At 39.2% G+C, this 26,731-nt stretch overlaps 1 protein-coding gene across 7 annotated transcripts in view; it reads left to right on the plus strand.

The window, feature by feature from the left end:
* pde4d (phosphodiesterase 4D, cAMP-specific) overlaps positions 1-26,731 on the plus strand; it is a 199,968-nt gene extending 173,237 nt beyond the window's left edge. For 6 of the 7 annotated variants that reach the window (XM_041998555.1, XM_041998556.1, XM_041998554.1 and 3 more), the window contains 14 exons: positions 4,905-5,096; positions 6,622-6,658; positions 6,754-6,830; positions 7,596-7,645; positions 11,543-11,655; positions 18,460-18,553; positions 18,639-18,814; positions 19,183-19,281; positions 19,372-19,536; positions 19,679-19,778; positions 21,689-21,843; positions 21,944-22,066; positions 22,648-22,830; positions 22,928-26,731. In XM_041998555.1, the coding sequence (XP_041854489.1) occupies positions 4,905-5,096; positions 6,622-6,658; positions 6,754-6,830; positions 7,596-7,645; positions 11,543-11,655; positions 18,460-18,553; positions 18,639-18,814; positions 19,183-19,281; positions 19,372-19,536; positions 19,679-19,778; positions 21,689-21,843; positions 21,944-22,066; positions 22,648-22,830; positions 22,928-23,413 (2,050 nt within the window). In that variant the 3' untranslated portion in view covers positions 23,414-26,731. Of the gene's footprint in view, positions 1-4,904; positions 5,097-6,621; positions 6,659-6,753; positions 6,831-7,595; positions 7,646-11,542; positions 11,656-16,853; positions 17,153-18,459; positions 18,554-18,638; positions 18,815-19,182; positions 19,282-19,371; positions 19,537-19,678; positions 19,779-21,688; positions 21,844-21,943; positions 22,067-22,647; positions 22,831-22,927 lie in introns of those variants that run through there. The other variant, XM_041998561.1, reaches the window with a different exon arrangement.

Raw genomic sequence — 26,731 nt, forward strand, 5'->3', positions numbered from 1 at the left:
CTTCTAAGAAAGTGTGACTTCTTAGAGGTGTGTATGAGGGTGATGAAGATAGAAGAGAAGTGTCCTAGTTATCAGCAAGTAGTCAGTCACTTATCTGCTTGGCCTGACTGCCCTGTGGATGCAGGCCTCGTCACAACTTCTTCTTCTTCTTCCCGTGTCTCATGTATTAAGTTATCAGAGGAGTGCCTGCTGTTCAGCCTTCAGACTTTTCAGATGATAAATAGAGGATTAAGAGAAGCAATGTGTTGCATAATGTGGCAACATTTTGACTAGTTTTCCCTAGTGTGAAATAATACTCAGTAGTGAAGGTGAGCTACTCTTTCTGTATATGCTGCATCATTAGAAAATTCTCTCATTTGATCTAAATCTTTTTACTGACACCTAGCTGCATGAAAAATGTGCTCATCATTAGATGGTCAAGCTGTTATATCAGATAATACAGCTGTGAGTTGGGAAATGTTTAAAAAAAATCAGCAGGACTTCATTTTTGCATCCATATAATAAAATGTCTTAATCTACTGTTGAATGCTCACTCATGTTAGTGCATGGCCTTTGCAAAGCTCAGAAATGTCTCTTCTTGTCCTTCCTCTACTGCCCCTCCCTCCTTCCCCCATGCACTCAACTTTCTAAAATAAATCAAGTGTCGTCTTCCCTCTGTCTGCTTCAGCATCCAGCTCTGTTCTGATCCACATTAATCTCCACTTTCTAAACACAACTGTCTCCATGTTTTTCAGACTTTTTGTCTAAATATGGCTTCATTTTTATCTGAGTTTGAGTTACACTTTAAGTTCTGTCTTGAGTAGGACATTATGTCCATCTACTGTGTGCTTGTTTGCACATTTGAAAGAAACACAAAAAAACCAATGAATGTCTAGTTTCAGTGTTAAAAAGAATTCTTAACTCAGCTACTATTTATCAGACATACTTATCAGACGTGACCTCTTTCTCACAACTCTGAAGCATCGACTTCTGTGGTGTTCATAATTGCTGGAGTGACTGAAAGCTGAAAATGAATCAGTGATCAATGCAATTTGTTATTTGTTAGAGGAAAAAAGAGACAGACAAGATGGATGGAAATGATAAAGCACATATGGATTTTGCAGCCCAAACTCTTACAAGAAACAATTTCACCATGAAAGAGTTTTCTGTCACCACTCCAGTGTCTGCAGATATTTATTTCTCTGCCAATTATGTCCTCGTTCTGGATCGCCTTTTTGAGTAAACTGTGTCTTCCAGTTATCTTGGCTTTAAAGTAATGCTGGATTTACTCACCTGTTTCCCAGTAATTCTTTTGTGAGTTTTTCTGTGTTTATTCAAAACACAGTCATAGAGATGTGACGCTTTATTCACTCCTGCTTGTAACAGGAAATGTTATTGTTTTGTGTTGGAGCTGGAAAAAAGCCAGGCACTCTCACCGTGATGTCAGTGTTGGTGAAATACTACGATAACCTCACTACAAAGATCATTCATCATTTCCAAGGAGGGTGTGTCTGTGGAATGAAACTGTACACACACACACACACACACAAACATTGTAGGTAGAGTTATGTAGCAGAGTTTTAGATGGGACAAGGGCTGGGCAATTAATTGAAAATTGATCAAAACCGACATGCAGAACCAACAATCAATGTAATCTAGCTCATTTATTTAAATAATTTATCTTAAATATAATTAAAAATAGTCATTAAATGACCATATTTAGTTAAAACTGTGTGCTATCTTTCACTTATTTTAAAATAAATATCTGCTTTTCCATTACAAAAATATTTGCAACATAACCTTTCAGTTAACTATGAGGGCAAAAAAAAAAAAAAAAAACTACAATAAATGCTAATTAATTGTAATCGAGGTAGCATGTTCAGTTAATGATGATATTGATTTGAGGTCATATCGCCCAGCCCTAAGTGGGTGTTTATTGTGACGTCAGAGCAAGTGTGATGATAAATCAGTTGTTAAACATATGCTGATTGTTGTGTTTCAACACTTTCACTATCTCCACTTATCGTCTCCGTCTTGTTCACACAAAGAATATACACACTCACACACCCACCCAGCCACCCCTACAGACTTATCTCACTGAGCAGCTGGAAAATAGACTAACCTGTGGGAGAAATGACATCTTATAAGTCACTTGTGTGAGTCTGTGCTCTTAAACCTGCCGTAAAGAAAACAGATGGGTTACTTGGTGTGATAAGAGGGTGTGGATTAAAGATAAAACTGACTGATGTAGCTCTGATCAGAGAATAAATATAGATAGTCAGAGTGGAAGGATTCAAGGACAGAGATCCGGGTGATGAGTAAAGGCATAGACAAGTGCAACTTTGGAGAAGAGTTGCAGGGGTCACTGCAACCACATGATCTCTTTGAGTCTGTGTGTTTGTCTAACAACTAGTTAGAGAAGAGGACGAGGACAATACAATTGCCCTTTCCCCAGGCAGGGAGCCAGACTATCCTGTTCCACAACCAAAGCTCAGTCTCACATCACAGCTGCTACTTGGCGAGATCACAGAGATAGTTTAATTGTTTGGAAAAATATGCTTAGTATGTCCTGTATATAAATATGGCCTTTGAGTAACTCAGCTACACAGACATGACCTTATATGTGTGTGTGCGTGTGTTTCCAGGCACTAATTCTTTAAAAACAACAAACAACAAAAAAAACAACGTAATTAAATTTAGTCCTCATTTCAAATAAGATAAAGCATAGGCAGCTTCTGGACAAAACCTGGAGAAACACACATCTTCTTCACCTTCTGTTGGTTCTTGTTTGTTTCAGTGAACAAACGGGGCAGTGCTACTTCTGCTAAATATTTGCAGTTTTGTCATTTATGCTTGGTATCTTTTGTTTTAAACATCTGAACCTCTTTCCGGATATGACATGCCAGCACTTCTGTAATTTGACTTTCCACCAGTGGTGCCCAGTTTTGGTTACATGAGGTGACATTAGAGGCAGCTCCATAGACATGAATTGTTACCATCAGTTTTTGTTTTTGTTTTTTTTTTATTCACACGACTACTTTTCATACCACTAGACTTAAAAAAAACTACACAAAATACACAAGTACACATTATGGTGGTCCAACTTAGTCCTTGATAAACTAACACAGAGGTAACAGAACTGCCCTTCTTTGCTGTAATTTAATCATTGCCGGCAGCTGGCGCTATTTTCTGAGTGACAGCAAAGAAGCCACTAAGATGAGTTGTTCTCAGAATTAATACAGTATATCTACTAGTGTTAACTATGAACCGATCACAGGGAACTCACTGTTATGGAAATAAAAAGTGTCTTATAGGAACCCATCCATAATATATGACTGTAGCTTTGGGTGTGAGTATGAGGCTTGAAGTGTCAGTGTTCATTAGTAGGTTTTAACTTTTCACAACCAAAACGTCATCTTGCGCAAGTTAAAGTCATTATAACTTACATCTGTTCGGTCAGTGAATCATCTGTTGCTCAATATGTGATTTATGCTGATTCAAGCACACAAGCTCCAGACAAGGAGATGACTGACATCAGTGTTAATCATTTCTCATTTTGTAATGACAATTAAATTTTGTAGCACTGGGATGTGCTTTGTACACTGTGCACGTAGGCATAAGCATACGCTCACAAAGTTCACTCTGTTCCTGGACATCTTCTTCAAGCCCATGCATGCTCAAACATACCAGTAGGAAAAGGCTAACAAGAGCAGTGTCCCGTCCTGGTTACGGCATAGGCAATATTGGATTAAATGTGTCGCTGTTTCCATAGAAAGGATGATGATGAGGAGAAGGATAAATGGGACGTAATCAGGTATGTGTTACGCATCACGTTGAGGGGAATCCCACGCTGACCTTAGCATCAACACCAGACCGGATTATGGGATTGTGTGCTAGCCCTGGCAGTGAGGCAGATATCTCTGGAGATATGCATTAGTCATCATTTGGGTGAACAATCACCTTGGAGACTAAGGAGCTCATCATAACATCCCAGTGGGAATTGGTGTCACTGGTTTAGAATCGCCACTCAGCTGTGAGTCAGTAGCATTATTAGAGCAGAGGTATTCCCCATGGCCCGTAGCACAGTTTCAATAAAGCATATTGTTTGTGGCTGAAATTTCCTGCACGGGTTGAAGCTTTTGTTGATTTGCCAATTAGTGTGCCACTAATCAAAATCAGCCAGATAATGAGTTAGTAGCTGATTATGTTATTAGTCAAACAAACTGATGAGCAACTTGACAGTAGCCAGCCGTGTGTACTAGTTTCCAGCACACATTCCCATACTATTAGCTGTCATTATTCTTCGAATTTCACAGCTCATGATCCATCTGACTCAAATAATTAATGTTTTTCTTTATATAAACATAAATAACTGATTTACATCATTCAGTTTGAGACAGAATGCACTTTACTGAAGTCGAATTTATAAATTCAGGCATTCGGATTGCTGTAGAACAGGGATGTCAGATTTCTGTTGGACTTTGAGGGCCGCTGTCCTGCAGGTTTTAGATACCTCCTGCTTCAACACACCTGACTCAGATTATTGAGTCATTAACATGTTTCGGGAGAACTTGACAACAAGCTACTGAGGAGATCCATTTAATTTGCATCAGGTGAGTTGGAACAAGAAAACATCTAAAACCTGCAGGACAGCAACCCTCGAGGATCAATATTGGATGTCAACATAATGCAATATGGCAGCTATTTCTGAACCACACTGTTTAAAGTTGTCAATTGAAACTTGAAATCATGATCACCTTATCCCTTACTGCATCTTTTCTGTAACGTTTCAAGTACTTTTACAAAACCAAATAACTACATTTTAAAATTCTGATCTCTCTCTCTCTCTCTCTCTCTCTCTCTCTCTCTCTCTCTCTCTCTCTCTCTCTCTCTCTCTCTCTCTCTCTCGCTCACTCCATGTACAGTTTCGATGTGGACAATGGCACATCATCAGGTCGAAGCCCCCTGGACCCGATGGCCAGCCCGGGTTCAGGCCTCATCCTCCAAGCCAATTTCGTCCACAGCCAAAGGAGAGAGTCGTTCCTCTACCGCTCTGACAGCGACTACGACCTCTCCCCCAAGTCTATGTCCCGAAACTCCTCCATTGCCAGTGACATGTGAGTGCATGATATTTGGTTCCACCTGAATCACTCATATAATTCACCTACATGCTGACCTGTTTGAGCTGAATGTAGGCCGTCCTGCTTTTTTTGTCTGCTTCTCTGAATCTGTGTCATAGCTGGACTTTTTTAGGATCCGCTTTGGACGTTGTGGGAAATGTGCTGATTTTGTAGGTTCACATCTATTCTTAGTCATATTCAGTAGCATGAACAGGGTGGTCTGTGACAGACTATTTGCAAGCATTGTTCTTGTGATCCTAGTATTTTGTCAAATTTATGTGTTAATCTGGTATACAGTTTCTATATAAAAACTCATTAGGGCAACATTTTACTGTTAAATTTTTCTGCTGAGTAAGAATACAGGTAGGTATTTTTGCTGGAGGAAGGCAGCTTTAGTACAACAATCAATGGATGCCTGCACTTACTCATAGATATGCACCACTTCATCTGATGCTCATCAGAGGTACACATCCACAGAACTTTGTAAAACTCTTAAACATGCTGTGTTAAAGCAGCAGTGGGATGGTGCATCCAAACCCAGACCAACAATCTATAACATACTAAAGAAAAAACATGAACAAACATGCTATCTCTTAAATGTTGTGTCAGAATTTTTGTGAAGGCAGAGCTTTAAAAAGAAACTCCTAATAATGAGCTGTTGGTAAATGAGGTCCATTCTTTCCATTCTGCTGAAAGATATATGGCCAATCACCTTTACCAAGAATAGCTCCTTGTTTTCAAAAAGGAACACATGACACACACTTGACTATCAGTTCACATGCTGAAAATGTGTGTGAATGACATATTGTGCATCTGATTTTGTTCAAGTGAGTAACAAGCAAGAGGTGCTGTGACACTGGCATGCAACTGTCACCTGAACCTGTTGACAGTGTTAATATTTAATAGGGCAGCAGTTCTGACTCAAAGTTAACTTTCTGCTTTTGTTGTATCTAGGTTAGCTGATTAACTACCTTGACATCATCTCCTGAGATGCCCTGATTAAAAAACAAAAAAAAACACAGATATTTTGTTTAAGGGATATAGTAGTTTTGGGGCCTAGAGGGAGAGGACGGGATGGAAAAAAGGTGGGTGGAGGGCTGGAAGGGGGATGTTGACGCAGGTACAAAGCCAGTTCACATGCTTTCCCACACACTTGCCTTGAGAATGTTTTGGCCGATGTTGGAAATGTGACACACTGCTGTACTTTACATGCATTCAGGCACGTCCAACAATAAATCCCGTCAGTACTCATGATGGAACATGAAACTGCCTTCGCACTGTTACATATTGGAAAGAAGGGACTTAGCTGATATGTTATGTTTGGAGAAAGTATGTCACTGGCAGTGCATATGTGCATCTTAGACGCCGACCTTAATCTGACATGGTGGCCCTCACTCCCCTCCTCTAACCAAACTCCCCTCTGACCTTTGGAAGACAAGAGGACACTTTTCTGTTGTCAAATGTCAACATGATGTGCATAGACCTGCATCTAATGTTAACTCTACTCTCCTGTTTCTTTCAGTCACGGTGACGACATGATTGTAACGCCATTTGCACAGGTAAGCAGCCCACATCGAATGGTTTTAATGTTGTATTTTGTCAAAATGGGACAATTGCTGTACAATCTTGTCCTATTCTATTTTGTTTCCCTCAGGTTCTCGCAAGCTTGCGAACTGTACGAAACAACTTTGGTGCATTAACTAATCTACAGCAAGACAGAGCATCTAATAAGTAAGTTGAAGCCCTGTTTTGTTTTGTTTTTTTTGTCCCCCCCTCCCATCAAGCTAAAATTATAGGACCAATGTGTAGGATTATGAAAAAGTTTAGCAGACAGTATCTATATCTAGATTACAGATTATATAAAGGTCTCTCTATAGCGTGGTTCTGTCGGTGGTTACTTTTTTCTCTTTTTCTATTCTAGAGTGATGTAGAAATGTGTCAGTGCAACATATCAGACTTAATTAAATACAACTTTTGCTCTCAGTAAATTAAATTGGCCTTTTCTAAGACAATGCAAACACAGTGTTCATATTGTTTTTATGATTATATAATTGAAACACAATAAATGAACATATTTCATTACTTCCAGGACATCCTTCTAAATTTGCCATCATCTCTCTAATGGTTGATGTGTCTGCCTTGCAAAAATGCTTAAAATACCAGAGAATACAATTATAATAGTGTGATGTCAGTCACCTTAAGGTGCCTTGCTGACAAAGAGCCAGTATGTTAAAGTTATTTACTTCCTGCTTCTGCTTGTACTTTGTACAATTCCCCCCATGTTTTGACTGTGCCTGCCCCCTGCTGTTCATAATCAGCACTACAACAGTTTAATTATGTCAGTATCTTCCTTCTTTATACTGAATGTGTATAAATAATCAAAGTGTAGCAATGCTTCTTTGTTGCCATAACTTCAGAGTTTTAAATAAGTATTTTTTTTGGCAAATAGTTGCTGTGGAGGGAAATGTAAATGTGTATTTGTCTCCCCTGTGCCAGGAGATCACCCATGTGTAACCCGCCACCCATCACCAAGACCACCTTCACAGGTATGTTCAGAGAAAGGTGTCATGATTACTCATGTCTGTTCTTTATGTGTGTGTATGTGTGTGTGTAAGGGGCCTTTGATACAGCCGATATTATTATGGTTCTCAGCATTTCAAGCAATATGTAAACAGCTGATAATTGCTTCATAGTGTATTATTAATATATATATAAAAAAGTGTTTGTTGATATAATTGCTTAGAACTATAACATTTATAACACTGAAGCTGTTGTTCAGGTACATACATTATATATATGTAGTGATGCTTTAATTCAGCACCTGCCAACAAAAATATTATTGGAACTATTAAGTTGTTCTTGTACTTCCTGCAGTAAAGTCCCATTATTAGGGTAGGTGATAATAGTAACAGCATTTCTCATGTTTTAATTTGGAAGCTTAATAGATATGACTGATATAAATTATAAGGTTAGTCCAGGGATTTATTTTGTACATTGTTAGATACTGATGATAAAGAACTTTCAAACACAGACTTGGTATGACACTAACCAAAGCACATGGGAAGGTAATATCTATGTCACTGTGTCTATGTCTCCATATAGAATATGGAAAACATATTTTGCTGAAAATTTGTAACATGCCAAAGACTGACTTATTCAGTCTCTTTGAAAAGCTAATACCAACTACAGATGTTTGTCAACCCATGTGGTTCACATGCAATAAAAAGCTTAGTGTTAGTTTTAATTCTCTAATAGCTGCAATAACTTTTTTATTACTCAGTCATCATCTTGTTTCTATTACATTTCCATCTATACCCACAGGCACGTCAGTGCTTCTATGATGGGTTGAATAGTTGTATACTGCACAGTAAGCCTGATGTGTTGTAAGTACTATACAGACATTTTCACTTTACAGTCTGTCTAGCCTCCTCTGTGTTTTCTTTCCTGTGAAGAGGACATGGCACAGACAGAATTAGATGGTTAGAATAGATGTGGCCTTTAAAGTAAGTTTCAGTATCAGTAGCTGTAACCTTGCTGCTGTTTCCGGGACCTCCAGCATTATTAAATTATTTCCCTGTGTTGTTTAGTGTAATTACCATGACACCACATGCTTAGACACCCATAAAATCCCAAAAAATACACATGTTTTTTGATATTTACAAAAAAGACTAAAAAGTAATTTTAATTTTTATTATTTCATGACTCTCTCTCTCTCTCTCTCTCGCTCTCTCTCTCTCTCTCTCTCTCTCTCTCGCTCTCTCTCTCTCTCTCTCTCTCTCGCTCTCTCTCTCTCGATATATATATATATATATATATATATATATACAGTATATCAACAGAACATCCAGAAATTCAAGGGCCTGGTGACATTGTGCTATATTTAGAAGACAATCATACTGGTGCATAGCCATTATGGCCCCTGCCATAAAGTGGTGACAGCTGTGAGTCATGAGCATCATTATCAGAGTATTGACTGATACTTGTAAAGCAAAGGCTTACAGAGTTTGCAACAAGTCATCTTGCAGAGAAAAGCAATAAAGGAGTATAATTGATAATAACTTAATAATTCTATAAAGGAAAAGATATTGGTCAGTAAAAGTGGGATTGCATTTACAGTCTGTCACCTTTTTCTGCTTGTCAATAGATTTACCTGTTTTTTGTCATTAACCTAATTCTTATAGTTGATTAATGACTCAAGTCAGTAACTTTGTTATTCATATTATTTGTAAGTTATTGCCTTATTTTCACTAAAAATATAAATCTATTTAATAACTAATCTATTTGCATAAACATATAACCTGTATAGTTTTCCACAAGTGCATTCTCTCCTTCCATTTTCCTCTCTCCTGCTCCTCATCTTTTCCCGCTCATAATCCGATTTCACTTTCAAGCTGTTCCGGTACGTAGTTTGGCTGCAGCCCTGCGTCTGTGCAGCAGAGTGGCCTCTCCGCGCGCCGGTGTCTGATGTCGCACTAAGCATGAGAAGAATGTCATTGACGTCAGTGCAGTTGCTGTCAGAAAGAGTAGCACCCCAGCCACTGACACCACATCAGGGAGAGAGAGACACAGGAAGGAAAACTGAAAGAAAGAAACAAACGAGACAAAAGAGGCAGGAGGAAGGATGTTCAGTAGAGGAAAAAAAAGAAGGAAGAAGAAGGGGGACTCATGGAAGGAGGGAGGGAGAGTATGTCAAGGATAATGAAGCAGGAGAGGGGGGTCTTTGTTGTGAAAAAGGGGTGACCAAAAAATGTTGAGAGATACATTTAAATAGATGCAGTGTAATGACATAATTCCAGTTAGTTAACTCCACATTAAAAATGCAGGAACTAAAATGCATCTCTGACTGATGGCTAAAAACTTTACTTTCACAATGAACAATAATAAAAAAAAAAAAAATCATATGTACTCATAGCATTAAAACCCAAATTAAACAAGTTTTAGTCTTTCAAAGTTTTTAAAACTGCATACGGTCAATACCAGCTGCATCGTTGACATCATGTAAAAAAAGAAAGGGTTGTGTCTTTTTTTCCTTATTTCTCTCTGTAACCTAACTACAGCCAAAGTGTGGGATCACATATCATTAAAAGCCTGTGCTTTCCCGAATTAGTCAAGGCATCAATATTAATTGGCATCTGACAAGGTGACATTTTCTGTTAGCATAGGCTGACTTTGGGAGAGGCATGTCTTCAATTTCAAATGAAATGAAAGGGAGACTGTCCCACAGGACTTGTGACGCTGAGACTCTGCCATCTTTACCATATTGTCCACCACCTCTCTGTTTTGCAGCTATTTGTATGCTGAGCACATATAAGCATGCACGCACACACAATATTGGGAGCTCCCAGCTCTGGCTCCACTCCTCAGTTAATCCACTCCATGTTTGTTCAGTTTCCCTTCCTCATCCACAGTGCAGTCCTCTCAGGCTTTAGGTACAGCTTGGGGAGAGCAGCACGTTTGGCTACCAGGGACGCCGAAGCAACAGCAGCCCACCCCCCTATACACACAGCAGCTATAGGATACACAATCCGGCACACACACAGCACCGGATTATAACATTTACATCCCGGATATCATGGATGTTTTTATTGGCAGAGGGGCTAAGGAGACAAAATCATGATGTGTTATGGTTAGCTTTTCGTCTGGTGTGAGTGAGTGAGTGTGCGTGTGTATGCATGTATGTCCATTTGCCTCCGAGTGTGTATGCGTGACATGTCTTTGTATTTTCTGACCATGTTAAGATGCTGTGAACAGTTGTGTGTTTGCTCTGTTCTGGACAATACTGTTAACTGGTTCTGAGCCTCTCTCTGGATCATCTCTTCTTCCACCCCTGTCTCCACTCCATCCATCCTATGGCAGACATGGGCCTGCTAAGCAGACTGCTGGTCATCTTGCTACATGACTGGAATTACACTTCTTTTAGGAATAACACAGTACACCTTATACAGACGACTGAGTGTGATATGTTTTTTGTGTATGGGGGTTAGTAAGTCTGTGGGAAATTTCTGTTTCACTACTGTTTCTCCACTTACTCTGTGGGTTACGTCTGCTGAGGTGTTCCCAACATCTGGACATACAGAACAGACTTAGGGTGGCTGTGATACATCACATGCCACTCCACTCCCAGGGATTGTATTAAGCTACTCGTGGAAGGAAGCATCCAGGATTCAAACTAAAGAACTGCATTAAAGGCTTTCTTTTCTGAAAGGGAGTTTTGCTCCAGCTGACCTGGGACTTCTCTGTGGGTTGGCATAGAAGACAAGAAGGACCTACTACCAGGCCCTCACAGCTGACTCACCTGTCCAGTATGAAGAGTCACCCATGTGTTTACTCGGGGTATCCCAGCTTAGCTGTTTGTGGGGTGGGAGACCCCGGGCCTGGACCGTCCACTAGCCCACTGAAGCGGGCTCTTACTGACCCCTTGCCCTCCTGTCTTGCCCCTGCAGAGGAGGCCTACCAGAAACTGGCCACTGAGACCCTGGAGGAGCTGGACTGGTGCCTGGACCAGCTGGAGACCCTGCAGACGAGACACTCAGTCAGCGAAATGGCATCTAACAAGGTAAGAGCAACTAAAAGTTTGCGCTTAAGCTTTTGCTCTTTAGGAATTTGGCTCATCAGAGCATCTGTTGATACTTTTTTTTGTCTTCTACTTGAACTTTAAATGCAAAACTGCTAGAATGCAGTGTCTTAAGTTATTCATTTAAACATGCAAAAGCTGCTCCCAGGGTTCACCATGGTTAACGTAGTGTCTCCTCAACATGTGTGATTGAACTTTGAGTATGAGGTTATAATCAAGTGCAGTGATTATTGTACATACTGTAACACTCCTAGCATTTTTTTAACTTAAATCTGCACAATTAAAGATATGTATAGGCAGCATCTGCAATGGTTTGAAGCTGACTGCAAAACATCACTTTATCGTTTTCCCAACTTCAGCAGAGGGAAGTAATGCATAATTTCAGCTGCACCTGCATTTGCATCCATGCTTCTCCAAGGATACCTTTGTCTGGTTCCCTGTGTATATTTGCTGCTGAATGACCATTCACTGTAACGTAGTCATTCAGCAGCACTGAAACTTCATAAATATGACCAGAACATCATAGTCTTGTTTTAATCTATTTTAGTATGTGCAATACAATAAGTAATCATAACCCCTTTTGTCTTATGGTTAACATGTCAAGCATTTATCAAATCGTCATACTTACTGACGAGCTGCTGCTGGTTCTGTTATGTGTTGTGATTATTGCTTTTTTCGACACTTAACCTTCGAAGCACACATTGGATTATTGTTGTTGTATTTGTTTGTGCATGTTAGTGATAGCATCGTCATGCAGACAGGGAGTTTAGATATGAGCATGCTCAGTTGCCTCCAGTGTGTGTGTGAGAGAGAGAGCGTGTGTGTGGAGGGAGACTGCTGCACTGCTCTGAATGCTGATCAGCTCTGGGCTCTGGTGATGTCACACACTGTGATGTCACACGAATAAGGATGGACCTGGAAGAGAGGCAGGGAGGACAGACAGACAAAGGACTTAAACAAATGCACGTTCACCTCTGATGTTCCCACAGTTGCCTGCAACACACATGTATATCTACCTCACTTAAACATGAGTAGATAAAAAAAGGAATGATAAACTGTAACATGTTCTGCCTCATCATTGCTCACCAGAACAACTATCTCTGGTTGTCATGGCAACAACCACAGACCCAACCACCCTGCTATCTCACTCCAGCAACACACATACATACACAAACATCACAGGTAATGCATTTGCTACATCTCCCGCACTTAACCATTACTTTGTGTCTGAAGCCTGCAGACTTTACTCGTATCACCACTCAGTGTAGCTTTTAATTCATTAATGAAGGGGAAACCAAGATAAAAAAAAATAAATAAAAAAAAATCAAAGTTCATTGATGTTAACTATTTAAATCACAGAAAAATCCACACATCTTTTTTAAATGTAACACTTAAGGACATTTATATGAAAAACACAAGTATTTAACTTCTCTTTAGCTGTTGTATCGTTTGGCTAATTACCTGTTTGCCTAAAGGAGATGCTTACTGTAGATGCTGCTCTAGTTCTTTTGCACAGTTCACAGACTTCTTTGTCTGTAACTAAGACACTGGTGGCCTATGTGAGGTTTTAGTTATGGGTGCTCCTCCAGTTTCCACCCTCTTTGTGGGTGCAGGTCTCCCTCTGGCTCTGCTTGAGGAACAGTGTGTGCTGGTCAAGCAGTGAGCATGCCACCTTGGGGTGTGATCACATTCTGAGAATGCTTTGGAGAGGATTTGGGAGAGATAACAAGATGCCCTATTTTGGTATAGAAAAGATACTTTTCTCAGTCCACTGTATTTCAGCTACCTTATTAACTGATGCCCTTTATATTTGGCTCTGCTATCAGATTAGTTAATGGCCAGCTGTTGCCCTCAATCACATTGAAACCATAGTTTTGGTAAGTGACTTCAAGATAAACAAATGCATCTATGAGACAGCACTGATATCTTGCCGTGGTAATCTGTACTTTCACAGCAATATTCTGATTATTGAGCTTAATCCAAATGAGACAGTATTCCAATTATCATCCACTCATGACTTGCAGACAGAATATTTCATTCATATTCCAGCCTAAATGTTACACAGCACAGTCCTGTAAAAGCATCCTTCCCACAATATGTCCATCTATAAAGCTACATTGGTTGCACCCATTCAAAGTTTTGATTATATCCAAATCCCTCAAAACATACATTTACCTAGTCAGGTTTCTCCTTTGTCACAAAAAGGGGTGTGTGCTTTTTTTTTTATCAGTGTTCCTGTTAAAGACTTTTCTCCTTTGCAGCCTGTGTTGCCTTTATGTAAACAACCCACAATCAGTCATAATGAACATATCTGGCAACTCCTCAGCTTAAAGCAGTGTGACAATTAAGGTGTATACATGTCCAAAAATGATCTTCCCATGTATAGGTTTCTCCCTCAGCGTATTGCTTAGATAATGAATAGACTGAAGACATATTTCTCACAGTCATTTGTACTTTCATTGAAGATAGTAGCTGCAATTTTCCATATTATGAAGAGTGGGGGCGTCTCCTCCTAGAATAAATGCTGAATGTGAGAAAAAAACAACAAATTCAACAGCGACTTGGAGGTGTTGTGGGTTATATACAGCAGGGAATGGATATTTTTGGTCACTACACCAAGGAACAAATTACACACAAGTCACAGCTATGATGGGTGTGACATTTTCCAATTTTTACCCAATAGTTGTGTTCACACCTCTTGACTAAGGTTTTGACTATTTTTATGACAGCGACAGGGAGCCGTGTGGGTAGGAGGGGTATCTCTGGGCAATGTATTTGTATTTATGCTCCAGCTGGAAGTAAATTGTGTGAGTATGTGAGTGTGTGGCAGTGGGCCTGTGCTGGCCTGCTTGGCTCAAGAGTCAATCAAAGCCACTGGATCTCAGTTAGCTGGTGGTCTCATCTGCTCCAGCGTAGCTGTAAATTACTCGCAGTGCTAGGCTGGCTGTGGAGGTGGGGGTGTAAAGTAAGCAGAGACAGCTTTGGTCCCTTTTCAATCCATGTAACCACCGGACCATCATAGAAAGTCAGCACAGGCATGCACACATGCAGGTAAACAAAGAATGAACCCTTCTCTTCAAAGATTTTTACATGCTCATTGCTCATACTGTCTTTTATTAAGATTCAAAATTTACATTCAAAATCAACAAACTTATTTGGGAATAAAAAGCTTAGTTATTATTTACTTATTTTAAAAATCATACATGCATTTTGCAGTTAATCACCACCTGCTTAGTGCCTCACTAAAACTTCATGATTATTAGGCAGTTAAACCCTCAGTAGGAAGGTGCACAGTGATAAACTTACCATCTTTCCAGCTGCTGTTCTAAAGAAAAGAGGATACATCCATACTAATAATTACAATAAAAACATGCTTATAATCAGTTAAACTTAGACATCTCATATTCATGATGAACTCTAGCATCAGACATAGCCATCTCATGTTCTGCTTACATCTTTCCTCTCATTTGAGCCAAGCAGTTTACAATCCAAAACTACTTAACATGAGCTGTTCATGTGTCTCTACAAATGTCGTATGCATGAAACAATTATAAACTTTTGGACCAGACCTTCCACTTGTTGGTTTTATTATCAATGTTTTATTATCCAAGCTGCATTATCCACAGTTTTATATAATTATTTGAACAATTTCTGTTGTTTATTATGCTGTATTGTTCGTATACTTGAGGATGTTTCTTGTAATTCTAGAGATTTTAATCTCAGCGAGACTCCAAAAAGGAAATTTAATCAAAATAGTCACCATCATCTGGCTTGGTATGACTTTTGTTTGCAGTTTGGAATTATTTACGGTAATGTAGTGTTAGTATGACTCTGAGGATTATTCCTGTTTATTTTTCAGTCAGCATTTCTGCATTAATTATTCACACTTCTAATCTGAGGTTTACAAAGTCCATTGACTGGCTAGTACTAGTCGCCAGCATTGTCTGAGTTTGCTAACTTTAGGCACTAATTTAACCATGATCCTCACTTCTTGACCAACAACTGCAGGATTTTATATGAACAGAAAAGGAAATGTAAATATAATTATCCCATTTTTAAGTAAATAAAATCTCAAAATAAATAAAGAAAGCATTTTGATGACAAATGAAGAAATGACTGCTGGAGACTTGAAATATATTCCTAAATTATTGTATTTCCACTACTGTATTTTGTTTATTTATCAGAACTTTTAACGCTGCTTTTGCTAGAAAAAAATCAACCTCTCTTTCGCTAAGGTTTCATGCTTTCCTTTTAAATAAAGCAACAACCTCTTGAGCTCAGTGACAAACACAGCAGGCCATGTGGACAACAGCGCTTTCATTTTCTGTCCTACTGAGCCCACTTCAGATAACTGTGACGCTCACTCTTTTTGCAAGATTAATGTGTTTTTGGAAATGTATTTACATCACCTAATCAGTGATGCTTGTGTGACTCACTTCTCATGAATACTGGGGTGGAGGGTGACCTCAGTTTTTCAATATTGTATCATGTTGGATGAGGTAACCTATCCTTTTATATCCTGTACAAAAGATTAGGACAGCCAACATGTGAGTGCACACACACTGTTGAAGGAATTATAATTATATTGTATAGTTTTTATATATACTGTGTCATTTTATAACGCCATATGTCCATAAATGTGTATATTTATATACCCAAATAAATGTACCACAAACACATGTATGCACAAAATAACATCCCGCTGCACTGCAGGTATTAAAAGAAAAGGAAGGGATAGTTTTTTCCACTGACTTCAGTAGCAGCCAATCAAACAGCAGGGAATCTCAGGTCTGTTTCAGTCCAACCAATTAGAGGTGATGATGAGCTCACACTTCTTTCATATCTGAGCCCTGATTTGCTGATGTTGCGTGACACAGTAAGAGAGGCATCCTGTGCTCTTCACATGGGAGCATGTGTCATACACAGAGAAGCAAGCAGCCAGTCCTGTTTTGGAGCAGTTGATAGAAAAAAAAACCTTGCTGTCCTGTTGCTTTGGCATATACCAAGCTTCCGCCCCATCATCAATTATTCAAAGCATCAGCAGTCTATTTTTCAGTGGATGTGCATGTGTGTGAGTGTGTGCGCGCATACTTGCCACAGTGCGCATCTCACAATATGCTCTCATCGGATCTTTTGGGAGCCCCCTTCGTGCCGTTTTTCTTCCAGAATCTGTTTTTCCTCTCTGCTTTCTGGGGCATCGGCACATGTCTGTGGATGTTTGCAGGACAGAAACATGGAGTTTCATTCGTGGATTCTACATCTGATTCACTCTGAAACAAGCTCTGAGGGTTGCTCAGATTGAGGTGCATTACTGGAGAAGTCTGGACTGCTTTTGTTTTTTCTAGCTGTGTTGTGCTTTTATCATCTGAACACTAAAAAAGGTTAAAAACCTGTGCCTCCGTTTCTGGATCTACTTTGCTGATTTGACAAAATGCCAGAAGCAAATTATCTTCTCTCGGTATCCTGGGGATATATTAAGGTAAAAAGTGTCTTTATGTTGGTGTATTTTAATGTTCCTTGCCTATTTTAATGGGACTTCCTTTGGTGGAAGTTTTTTTTTTTTTTTTATATATACATACATATATATATATAACTTGGATTATATTTAATGGCAAGAGAAATTGGAATATGGTGCATCTCACCAGCATGCTGATTACAGAAACACATTCATAGGCGTGACTGTGCTGAGTCTGTGATCTATTTAGCCGTTTCTGTAATGGGAAGAGCTTTTGGTGTTTACACTGTGATCTGAGAGGGGTAGACTTAGCTGGATGTTTTGATCATAAAAATACACTTTATGTTTTAAATGAATTTGGATTTAAATGTGATAGCGTCTTTATTTGTAGTTTGATTTTGTTTTTTTTGTTTTTTTTTTTGTTTTTTTTTTCTGGTTTTAGATGGATTAAAACAGCAATACTTGGATCTTTGCTTTTTCTTTTTTAGGTCAACGGTTCTCCAGATGGTTTGGTTGGCCTGTATTTTTTGACGTAACAAGGACCTTTTTTTTCCAATAGATGACACAAAAACCTAAAAAAAGGCTTTTAACTATTTTTAGAATGCTCCTTATATTATTTGACTGTTTTGTTTTTGCTAATAAGGTGACATATAAAGAGCTTCACCTGTTTTTGCTGCTTTTTTCTGTGCTGCTATCACAGTGTTTGAAAATCTTTTTCAGTACTTGTCCCCAGTAACTTTTTGGTATTGCAATGGTGTGTTTTTAGATGATTATGTATTAATTTATAGGAATAACTCATAGATGTATGGCACTTGTTTCTGATTGGATCAAGGCCAGACTTTTGCTTGTTAATCTGTTTTGTAACATTTCTGCCACACTGCAAAAGCCCTGATTTCAAGCTTTCTCCTTCACATCAGTTTGGAATTCGAATCAGAAGCTTGAGCTAAATTCGGGTTGGTCTCTTCAATAAGACACAGTAGAAGGAAGAGCGAATGAGAGGTGGAAAGGTGATCCTCTGGGAGCAACTTCTGTGATGTAACTGGAAAATTAGAAAATCAGGATAATGTTAAGTGTAATGATCTGATTTAATCACTACCAAAAACATAATAAATAAATAAGTAAAATGGGTTTGAAATTTTTCTGCATGATCTCAGTGTAGGTGACTAAAACAATTAAGGTCAAGGACTATAAATTATTATGCTCTTGAATTGTGTTGTCAGTGTTTTGTATATAATGTCTATGAGTAGCAGGTGCAGTTGGGAAGAATAAAATAATCTGTCCTGTAGTACAAACAGTCAAACTCACCATCCTTGTGTATGTCTATCTTTTAGTTTAAGAGGATGTTAAATCGGGAGCTGACTCACTTATCGGAGATGAGCCGCTCTGGGAATCAAGTGTCTGAGTTCATCTCCAGCACCTTCTTGGGTGAGTGATGACACAGGAATTGCTTAAAAAACAACAACAAAAAAGTACAACTTGTACTCAAATCCATTTTGTTTTCATGTTGCAGATAAGCAACATGAAGTGGAGATGCCATCCCCGCAAACGCAGAAGGAAAAGGAGAAGAAGAACAAGCCCATGTCCCAGATCAGTGGGGTGAAAAAGCTCCAACACTCCTCAAGCCTCACAAACTCCAATATCCCTCGCTTTGGGGTCAAGACAGAGACTGAGGATGAACTAGCTAAGGTGTGTTTGTGTGTCCTGAAAAAACAGTGTGAAGAGCCACAGTAAGGCAGGATTCACACTGACATGATTTGTTTACAGACTGTAGTGACCATAGGTCATGAGATGAGACGTGATCGGACAGGCAATTTAATAACTGGCAACTGCAATGCTGCTGGAAAAGTTGTGAAGCGCTATACCCAGAATATAATTTGCCACCGTTAGATGCCACTACGTTCAAAGGGAATGTAGGAAGCCAGTTGACAGTTGAAGCCAGAAGACAATCCTATAGACAGTGGATGCTGTTTGTATCCTAATAAGGCGAAGGAAGTAATGAAGGAAAAGTGAATAACATGTTGTCTGGGATTGTGCCTCTTATTATGTTTTTTTAGGAGCTGGAGCATGTGAATAAATGGGGCCTCAATGTTTTTAAAATCTCAGAATTCTCTGGGAATCGACCATTGACAGTCATGATGTACACAATATTTCAGGTAGACTCATCTGACTATTTAAAATAAATCCTTCTTTAATTTTGACATAGTCTTAAATGTAAAACATGTTTTGCAATGTCTGTTTTTTAGGAGAGAGACTTGTTAAAAACTTTTAAAATTCCACTCGACACCTTTATAACATACCTGATGACCTTAGAAGACCATTATCATGGCGATGTGGCCTACCATAACAACATCCATGCTGCTGATGTCACCCAGTCAACTCACGTGCTGCTTTCCACCCCTGCTCTTGAGGTGAGGTTCATGTGCACATTCACACTTAGACCTGTTGTCACAATCACACATGCTCCCAGATTCAGCATCAATTAAACCCCTGCTCAAAGTCCAATCAATACTCTCCCTCCTGTCTTGTGTGCTTCATTCTCGGTTCCTCCAGGCTGTGTTCACAGACCTTGAGATCCTCGCTGCCATCTTTGCCAGTGCAATTCATGACGTCGACCATCCTGGAGTGTCGAACCAGTTCCTAATTAATACCAGTGAGTCTAAATGCAGATTCCTCTCAGCATCTGTTGGTGGCATAGAGTAACACGAACATATGCTCACATATCCAAAATAAACAGACACTCTGTAGCTTCTCCCTCACTAACACACCTACCAGCCCAATCATCATGATTTATGTGTTTTTACCTCTCTGGATTTCCTTTTTTGAACTGAAGGTTTCATGAATTCTTTTAGTAGCTTATTTATTTTAACACACACTGACTTATTTTGTGTTATTAATAGTACATAGGTAAACACCACTTGGATGCTCATTTACTGCACATATATCAAAATGCTGTAACATGAGCAGGTCCCCCTATGTCCATGCAAAGAGCTATGACCAGTCAGTTTGTAGTGAAAGAACATCTGAGGGTGTGCTGGTGTCCCACGTACCAGATTTGTTGGATGTTAGCTTTAAATTCTTTGGGCTGTATGTGATTGGGCTTGCTGCTTATAGGTGCCATGAAATCCCCTCAGTGCAGAGTTTGAGTGAACGTCTCAGACTGATGTCTCTGCATCTTTTGGCAGCAGTTGTGCTGCAATTCTGCAGAGACATTTGCTACCGTGGAGCAGGGCTGTTGCTGTATAGAGGAATGTGTTAGGTGTCCAAAAATGTTTAGATTGGTGAGAAGTCTCGTCTCTTAAGTAACATCTATGTGAATTCCAGGATTGTTTCCCCAGGACAACATTACATTGTAGTGAAATGAGTAGTGTTACTTATTAAAACTGAACACTCATACTCCTGAGACTGAACACTCATATGGACTTTCTGTGCCTGCACACATATATGTCACCACCAGCATGTTTTCTTCAGTCACGTGTGATAGCTTTGACATGTGATACGAAGGCAGAGGAGTTCACAGAGGTGATCAATATTGTCTTTATGCTGCCTCTTCCATGTAACACTACGTCACTCAGGGTTCTCAGGAAAACATGCTCTTCTAGACATATATGCAGGAAGCCATACTGCCTACAGAATCTTTTGTTTCATGGGAAAATGCTTCTGGTTTTGGTTAGTTTTGCATCAGATACAAAAAGTAATATATAATATTTTCAGATTTTTGTTGCAAGACTGTACCCATTACAGTTTTGGCTCTGGTTTCACAAAGATGATTTTTATGTGTTGTGCTGCTATGTACTTATCAATCAAAAATGGTGGGCAGAGATCACAAAGAACAGATAACAAAACCTGGAACAGTACCTCGGACTCAGCATCACCTAGGGTAAAGTTAGAAGTGGGAGAACTAATCTCTAAAGCAAAATTGCAAAGTTGAGCAAGAAATTATTCTGTTATCCATCTTTTGTTGACTCACTTTATTCTGGCTTGAGGAGTCATATATATATATATATATATATATATATATATATATATATTCACCTTAATTTGGCAATTTAGAGCAAAACACAGTTTGTGTCCACTGTGTGTTACTTTAAGCAGCCTTTCTTAAGAGCATTGCAAATTTCTGTGTTGCTAAGAGTGAAAGGAATCAGATCAAACTGACACTTTTGTCTCAGACACTTCACTTATAAATGTTGCAGTGCTTCCCAAAATCTGAAACAGGGAATCCCTGCAGTAAAAGCAGTATGACTCATTCTTGTTAGAATCCACCCAACTGTCAGCTGAAGAGGAATGGAGCAGGATCCCCTATTGCTGCACTGTTTCACTGCAGCCAAGACTAATGCATCTTAATGAAAAGTTCAAATACTGCTAGAGGTCCTTCAGATGACCCAGAGTAGGAAACCTCTTAGCGGAAAACATGCTGGAACTTTTCTCATAGAGCAAAAAACGTTTAATATTTTATCCAGTTTTCAAGTGACAGTGTTTGTCATGATATTCATTTTGATCCAATTTAAATGAAAAGCACAACTCAGCAAACTTAATTAATTAGCTGTTCCCTCCCAACAGATTCAGAGCTAGCCTTGATGTACAACGACTCATCGGTGTTGGAAAACCACCATCTAGCAGTCGGTTTTAAGCTCCTGCAAGAGGAGAACTGTGACATCTTCCAAAACTTGACCAAAAAACAACGACAATCACTGCGCAAGATGGTCATTGACATCGTAAGTGAAAACATTTCCATCATGTTTTCACACTCCTCTACATAAATGACATCACTGTTTTCTGTGCTGAACTCTAACGGTGCGCTGTGGGTGTTCCAAGGTGCTTGCGACAGACATGTCAAAACACATGAATCTTTTGGCCGATCTGAAGACGATGGTGGAAACCAAGAAGGTGACCAGCTCTGGTGTATTGCTGCTGGACAACTACTCTGACAGGATACAGGTAAGCATAAATTTGTGTAATCCCTGGTTTTCACCCGATCCAGCTGGGTTGCTTTGGTGCTACAACATGGCTTGCAGCCACTTAAATACTTTCTAAAACCGCCTCTGGCACACTAGTTGCCTGTCTGAATATGTAAACCAGTCAGGGAGACAAAAGACTTTTGGAACATAGTCTCACATTGTTAAATCTAGGCTTGGGCTCCCTGCTACCTGGTGGCATTCCAGGCTTAAACTGTACAAATGTATCCCTTAGAGTGCTTCTGCACTCTAAGACAAGTCTGTAAGAAGAGGGCCATATACTTAAAGATACTTAAGATAATTAAAAAGGGCCACACTATTTTGAAATTAACAGACATGTCTACAAATTCAACAGGGCATATGCTAAAGAAGTGCAGAATTTTTCGTGTTCGGCTTAACTTAAGTGTCCGTACAGTTAACATTAAAATGTCCTGGAAATTTTCTGCCAGAACTTTATCCGTTTTTCTATAGAAAGTATTTTGTGTTCTTTCCTTGTGGTGCCATAATTGTCATTGCCATCATTAATCATCGTGTTTGAAACCTTATCACATATATTTTATTCAGGTTCTCCAGAACATGGTTCACTGTGCAGACTTGAGCAACCCCACCAAGCCTCTTCAGCTGTACCGACAGTGGACGGACCGCATCATGGAGGAGTTTTTCAGCCAAGGTGATCGAGAGAGGGAGAGGGGAATGGAGATCAGCCCCATGTGTGACAAACACAATGCCTCAGTAGAAAAAAGCCAGGTAATGCACACAAGTAGATAAGTGGAGTCATCATACACAAGCATATAGTAAGCAGACCCAGACTGAGCATCTTGTTCTTCACATGTGTATCCTCCAGGTTGGATTCATAGACTATATTGTTCACCCCCTGTGGGAGACATGGGCTGATCTGGTCCATCCTGATGCCCAGGACATCCTGGACACGTTAGAGGACAACAGAGAGTGGTACCAAAGCACCATCCCCCAGAGTCCCTCTCCAGCCTTGGATGAGCCAGAGGATAGCACTCGACCCCCTGGAGGGGATAAGTTCCAATTTGAGCTCACCCTGGAGGAGGATGGGGAGTCAGACACTGAAAAAGACAGCGGCAGCCAGCCAGAAGAAGAAGAGGAAGAGGAAGATAACAGCTGTACTGACTCAAAAACACTCTGTACACAAGACTCTGAATCAACAGAGATTCCACTGGATGAACAGGTGGGGGAGGATGATGATGATGAAGAGGAGGTAGCTGAGGAGGGAGAAACAACCTGCTCACAAGCATGTGTTTTAGAGGAAGAGGTTGCAGAGGAGGAGGTGGAGGAAGAGGAGAAATCCCCTGACACATAGCAGTTATGGACAGCAGCTGATTAACTGCTCTTCTTAGTAATGACAGATGATTATTTATAGAATATTTTTGGGTTTTGTGAAATCTGTGTTTTTTTATACATCTATGTTTCTGGTTCCAAAGTGCGCGCTGCTCTCCATCTTGACCACTCCTCCTGTCAGCTTTGTTGAGGCACGCCCACCGGTACTATTTACATTTATGTTTGATTATTTATTTTTTTTATTTTTTTTTTTTGCACTCAGGAAAACTCCTTTTCATTCCCGTTTGTACTGAAGGGGTGGGACTTTATTTAACCTTGACACCTCCCCTTTACGATCCTAAGTTTCGGATGTGGACGAATAGTTCACATGCTGCTCAGTGCTGCTCATATGTTACATTATTTTTCTGCTTTCTTTCTGCTTTTCTCTCAGTCTTGCCTGACAGTTTGGTCGTGTCTTTATATTTTATTAAGTGCCCAGAATCTCCCTCTCCCTCTTAAGTCATATCCTGCCCACTATCAATTAGGAAGCTTGTTATGCTGCCGTTCAGCTGAAAACTCAACGGACGCTGCAGAGACGGTAGCTGCAGCAAACTAGAGAACTTTCAAAATACATTTCTGATGTGGAAGTCTTCCTTGAAAACCTGTCTGACACATAGGGTAAATCTGAACAGCCATGACACTGTCCTAGACCCCTTTTATTTTAATATAGTTCTGTACGTAAGCTTCAGACATTATATAGAGTTACTTTTGAAAGCTTTCTTTTGTTAAGAAAGGAGACAGTAGCCTTTGGCAACTAACAGGGAAATGTGTCAGAGTTTTTCAGTGTTTTGAAGGGGTATTTTCACAGCTGGATGTTATGAGGGGTGTTCTGAGCTGTTTGCAACTGTGCCAATAGCATTTATTCTACTATTCATATGCCACCATTCTTATCTCCAATAAGTCCTGTGTGTTAAAATTTGGAATTCATTCATTACTATTTTTGGTGAGAGTTTTCACTGAAAAAGAAACATAGAAAGCTAAGGTTGTATCCCTAACTCTCACTGGAATCATTCATGACATGGATGAAGCCTTTAAATTTTATTCATGTTGCCTGCAGTTCTTTTGAACACATCCCAAGACAATGCAATGCTTTATAGTTGATACAAAAAGCACCTTTTTGGAAGCTTGATTAGTGCTTCAAGTGTATAGAAATAGTAATGGTGGTAAAAAAAATTATTAGGGGGATTTTATGTAAATGTTATGAAATCTTTGTTTAATATCTCTGGCTCATTTTCTTCGGTGTATACAGCAGCCACGATGATTTCTTTCATTGAATTTATATTTAATTTGCCATCACATTAGTTCCAGTTACTGTCTTTGTTTTCAACAAGACAATCAGCTCCATTGAGTAGTCATGAGATAAGACTATCCTCTACGTAGATACTCTAATGCACTAATATATTCATATCGCACCTCTTTAATATTTTTAAACTATTTTTAAACTCGCCAAAACACTGACTCATGCTTGAACACAAGCTTGAACGTTATCGTCCTGCATCTCATCCAAAAGTTCCCTTTTCCATGTTGATACCATTTTAAAATCACTTAAACCTTATGCTATTATTTATTGGTATATTTTTCTATTTGTTGAATTGTTTTTTGCTATATAAAGGTGGTGCAGTTAATATGTTACTGTAGCATAAACCACCAGGCTTGCCAGTTACAATACCCAAATATACTTTTTTCCTTGTGTATATAAGGTATTTTTAAAAAATCAACTAAAGTAAAAGAAAGGAAAAAAAACACTTGAAACACCACGCACCGCTTTCTCTTTAAGAGTGTGTTTGTTTTAATTATGTCATTTTAATTTCATATTTTTATTTTGTGCCAAGATTTGTTTTTTTTCTTTTTTTCATCTTCACCCAAAGCCCTTACCTGTAATAAAAATTTTCTGGTTTTATCGCTGTTTACAAACACATATTTATTGTGCTGTATATAATATATAATTATTAATGTTATTACTATCATCATGCAGTTTGCTGTAAATGGTTGATTCTATCATCCCTTTTGGTGATGGCGTGGCTGTATTACGTACCTCTTGTTGAGAGAATGTTTATTACACATGAGCTGCAGTGTAAAAATTATCCATCGACTTATTGCTTATCTGAGAACTAGCTCAGTGAGGAGAGGGGGAAAGCCAAATTGTTTTTTAAAAAGAAACTGTTCCTTGGCCCATGGGCTGTGCCTTAAATTCAACACATAATTTACTTTAGCCTTTTTTTTCTTGTTTTTATTATTATTAATATTATTATTATTGTTATTATTATCTCGATCTAATTTGCTGCATTGGTGAATCTTTTGGCTTGGTTGGCCTGATCACTAGTTGAGAAAAGTTGCCTTTTCATTATCACAGCCAAACACAGTTTTGTCTATCACATGTATGGGACTTTGTAGAAAATATATGTCTGCGCAAACGTTTGTTAAGGTTCAGGTCAACCATAAGTCATAGATTTACTCCACGAGTTATTGTGGCCGATAGCCGGATGTCCAAGAGTCGTATTTGCTGTAGACCTGGTCGTAACAACTCACACTTTTATTTACGCTCTGCAACTACACTCAAAGATGTGACTCAGCCTGTCGGATGTGGACGATATGGGAGAGGTTTTACTGTGTTGTCCACCTTCTGGTTGCGTTGCAGCTACAAACACTGAATGGAGCGCAACAGGAGTGTGTCGTTGGTGCTGGACTGTGGCTCTACAAAGCACAGAGGCTATGAGACACACCTGCATGTTCAGCCACTGCTGCATTAATTATGGCTGAAACACTCACGGTGTGTTCTTTATCTATGCTCGGCCCACACTTCCACTCACATCACTTGCAATATCCAAAACCACTGACATTTTTCTGCCTGGGCGGGAGGAAGGGTTTAGTATATTTCTTTACTGAAGGGAAAGGGGGAGGGAATAGGGAGGGACGGGTGTGGGGGATCGCATTGTCCCGAAACAGGGACTCTTCTTTTGACACACATACTGTAGATTTTAAACAGCCCTGGACCAATGGAAATAGTGGGTTCTTTTCTCATTATGTGTTCTATTTTTTTATGGTGTGAAAGGAAAAACTCAAACTGTAACTTAAAGAAAAAAGGTCTTCAGGACAATTATTTTTTGGGTTATGTCTTTAGAATGCCTACTTGTCTGGACGTTTCACAGGACAGTTAAAATGTTATTTTAATGGATTCCTTGTTAATTGCAGTCTATTGGATAGCACTGTAGATCATACAACTTTATGTAGAAAAACAAATAAAAAGAATGAAAAAAGTTTTTATATGCAATGGATTAAATAAAAGCATGGGTTGATTCTG

Source organism: Melanotaenia boesemani, chromosome 11, assembly GCF_017639745.1.
Source record: "Melanotaenia boesemani isolate fMelBoe1 chromosome 11, fMelBoe1.pri, whole genome shotgun sequence".
Classification (NCBI taxonomy): Eukaryota; Metazoa; Chordata; class Actinopteri; order Atheriniformes; family Melanotaeniidae; genus Melanotaenia; species Melanotaenia boesemani.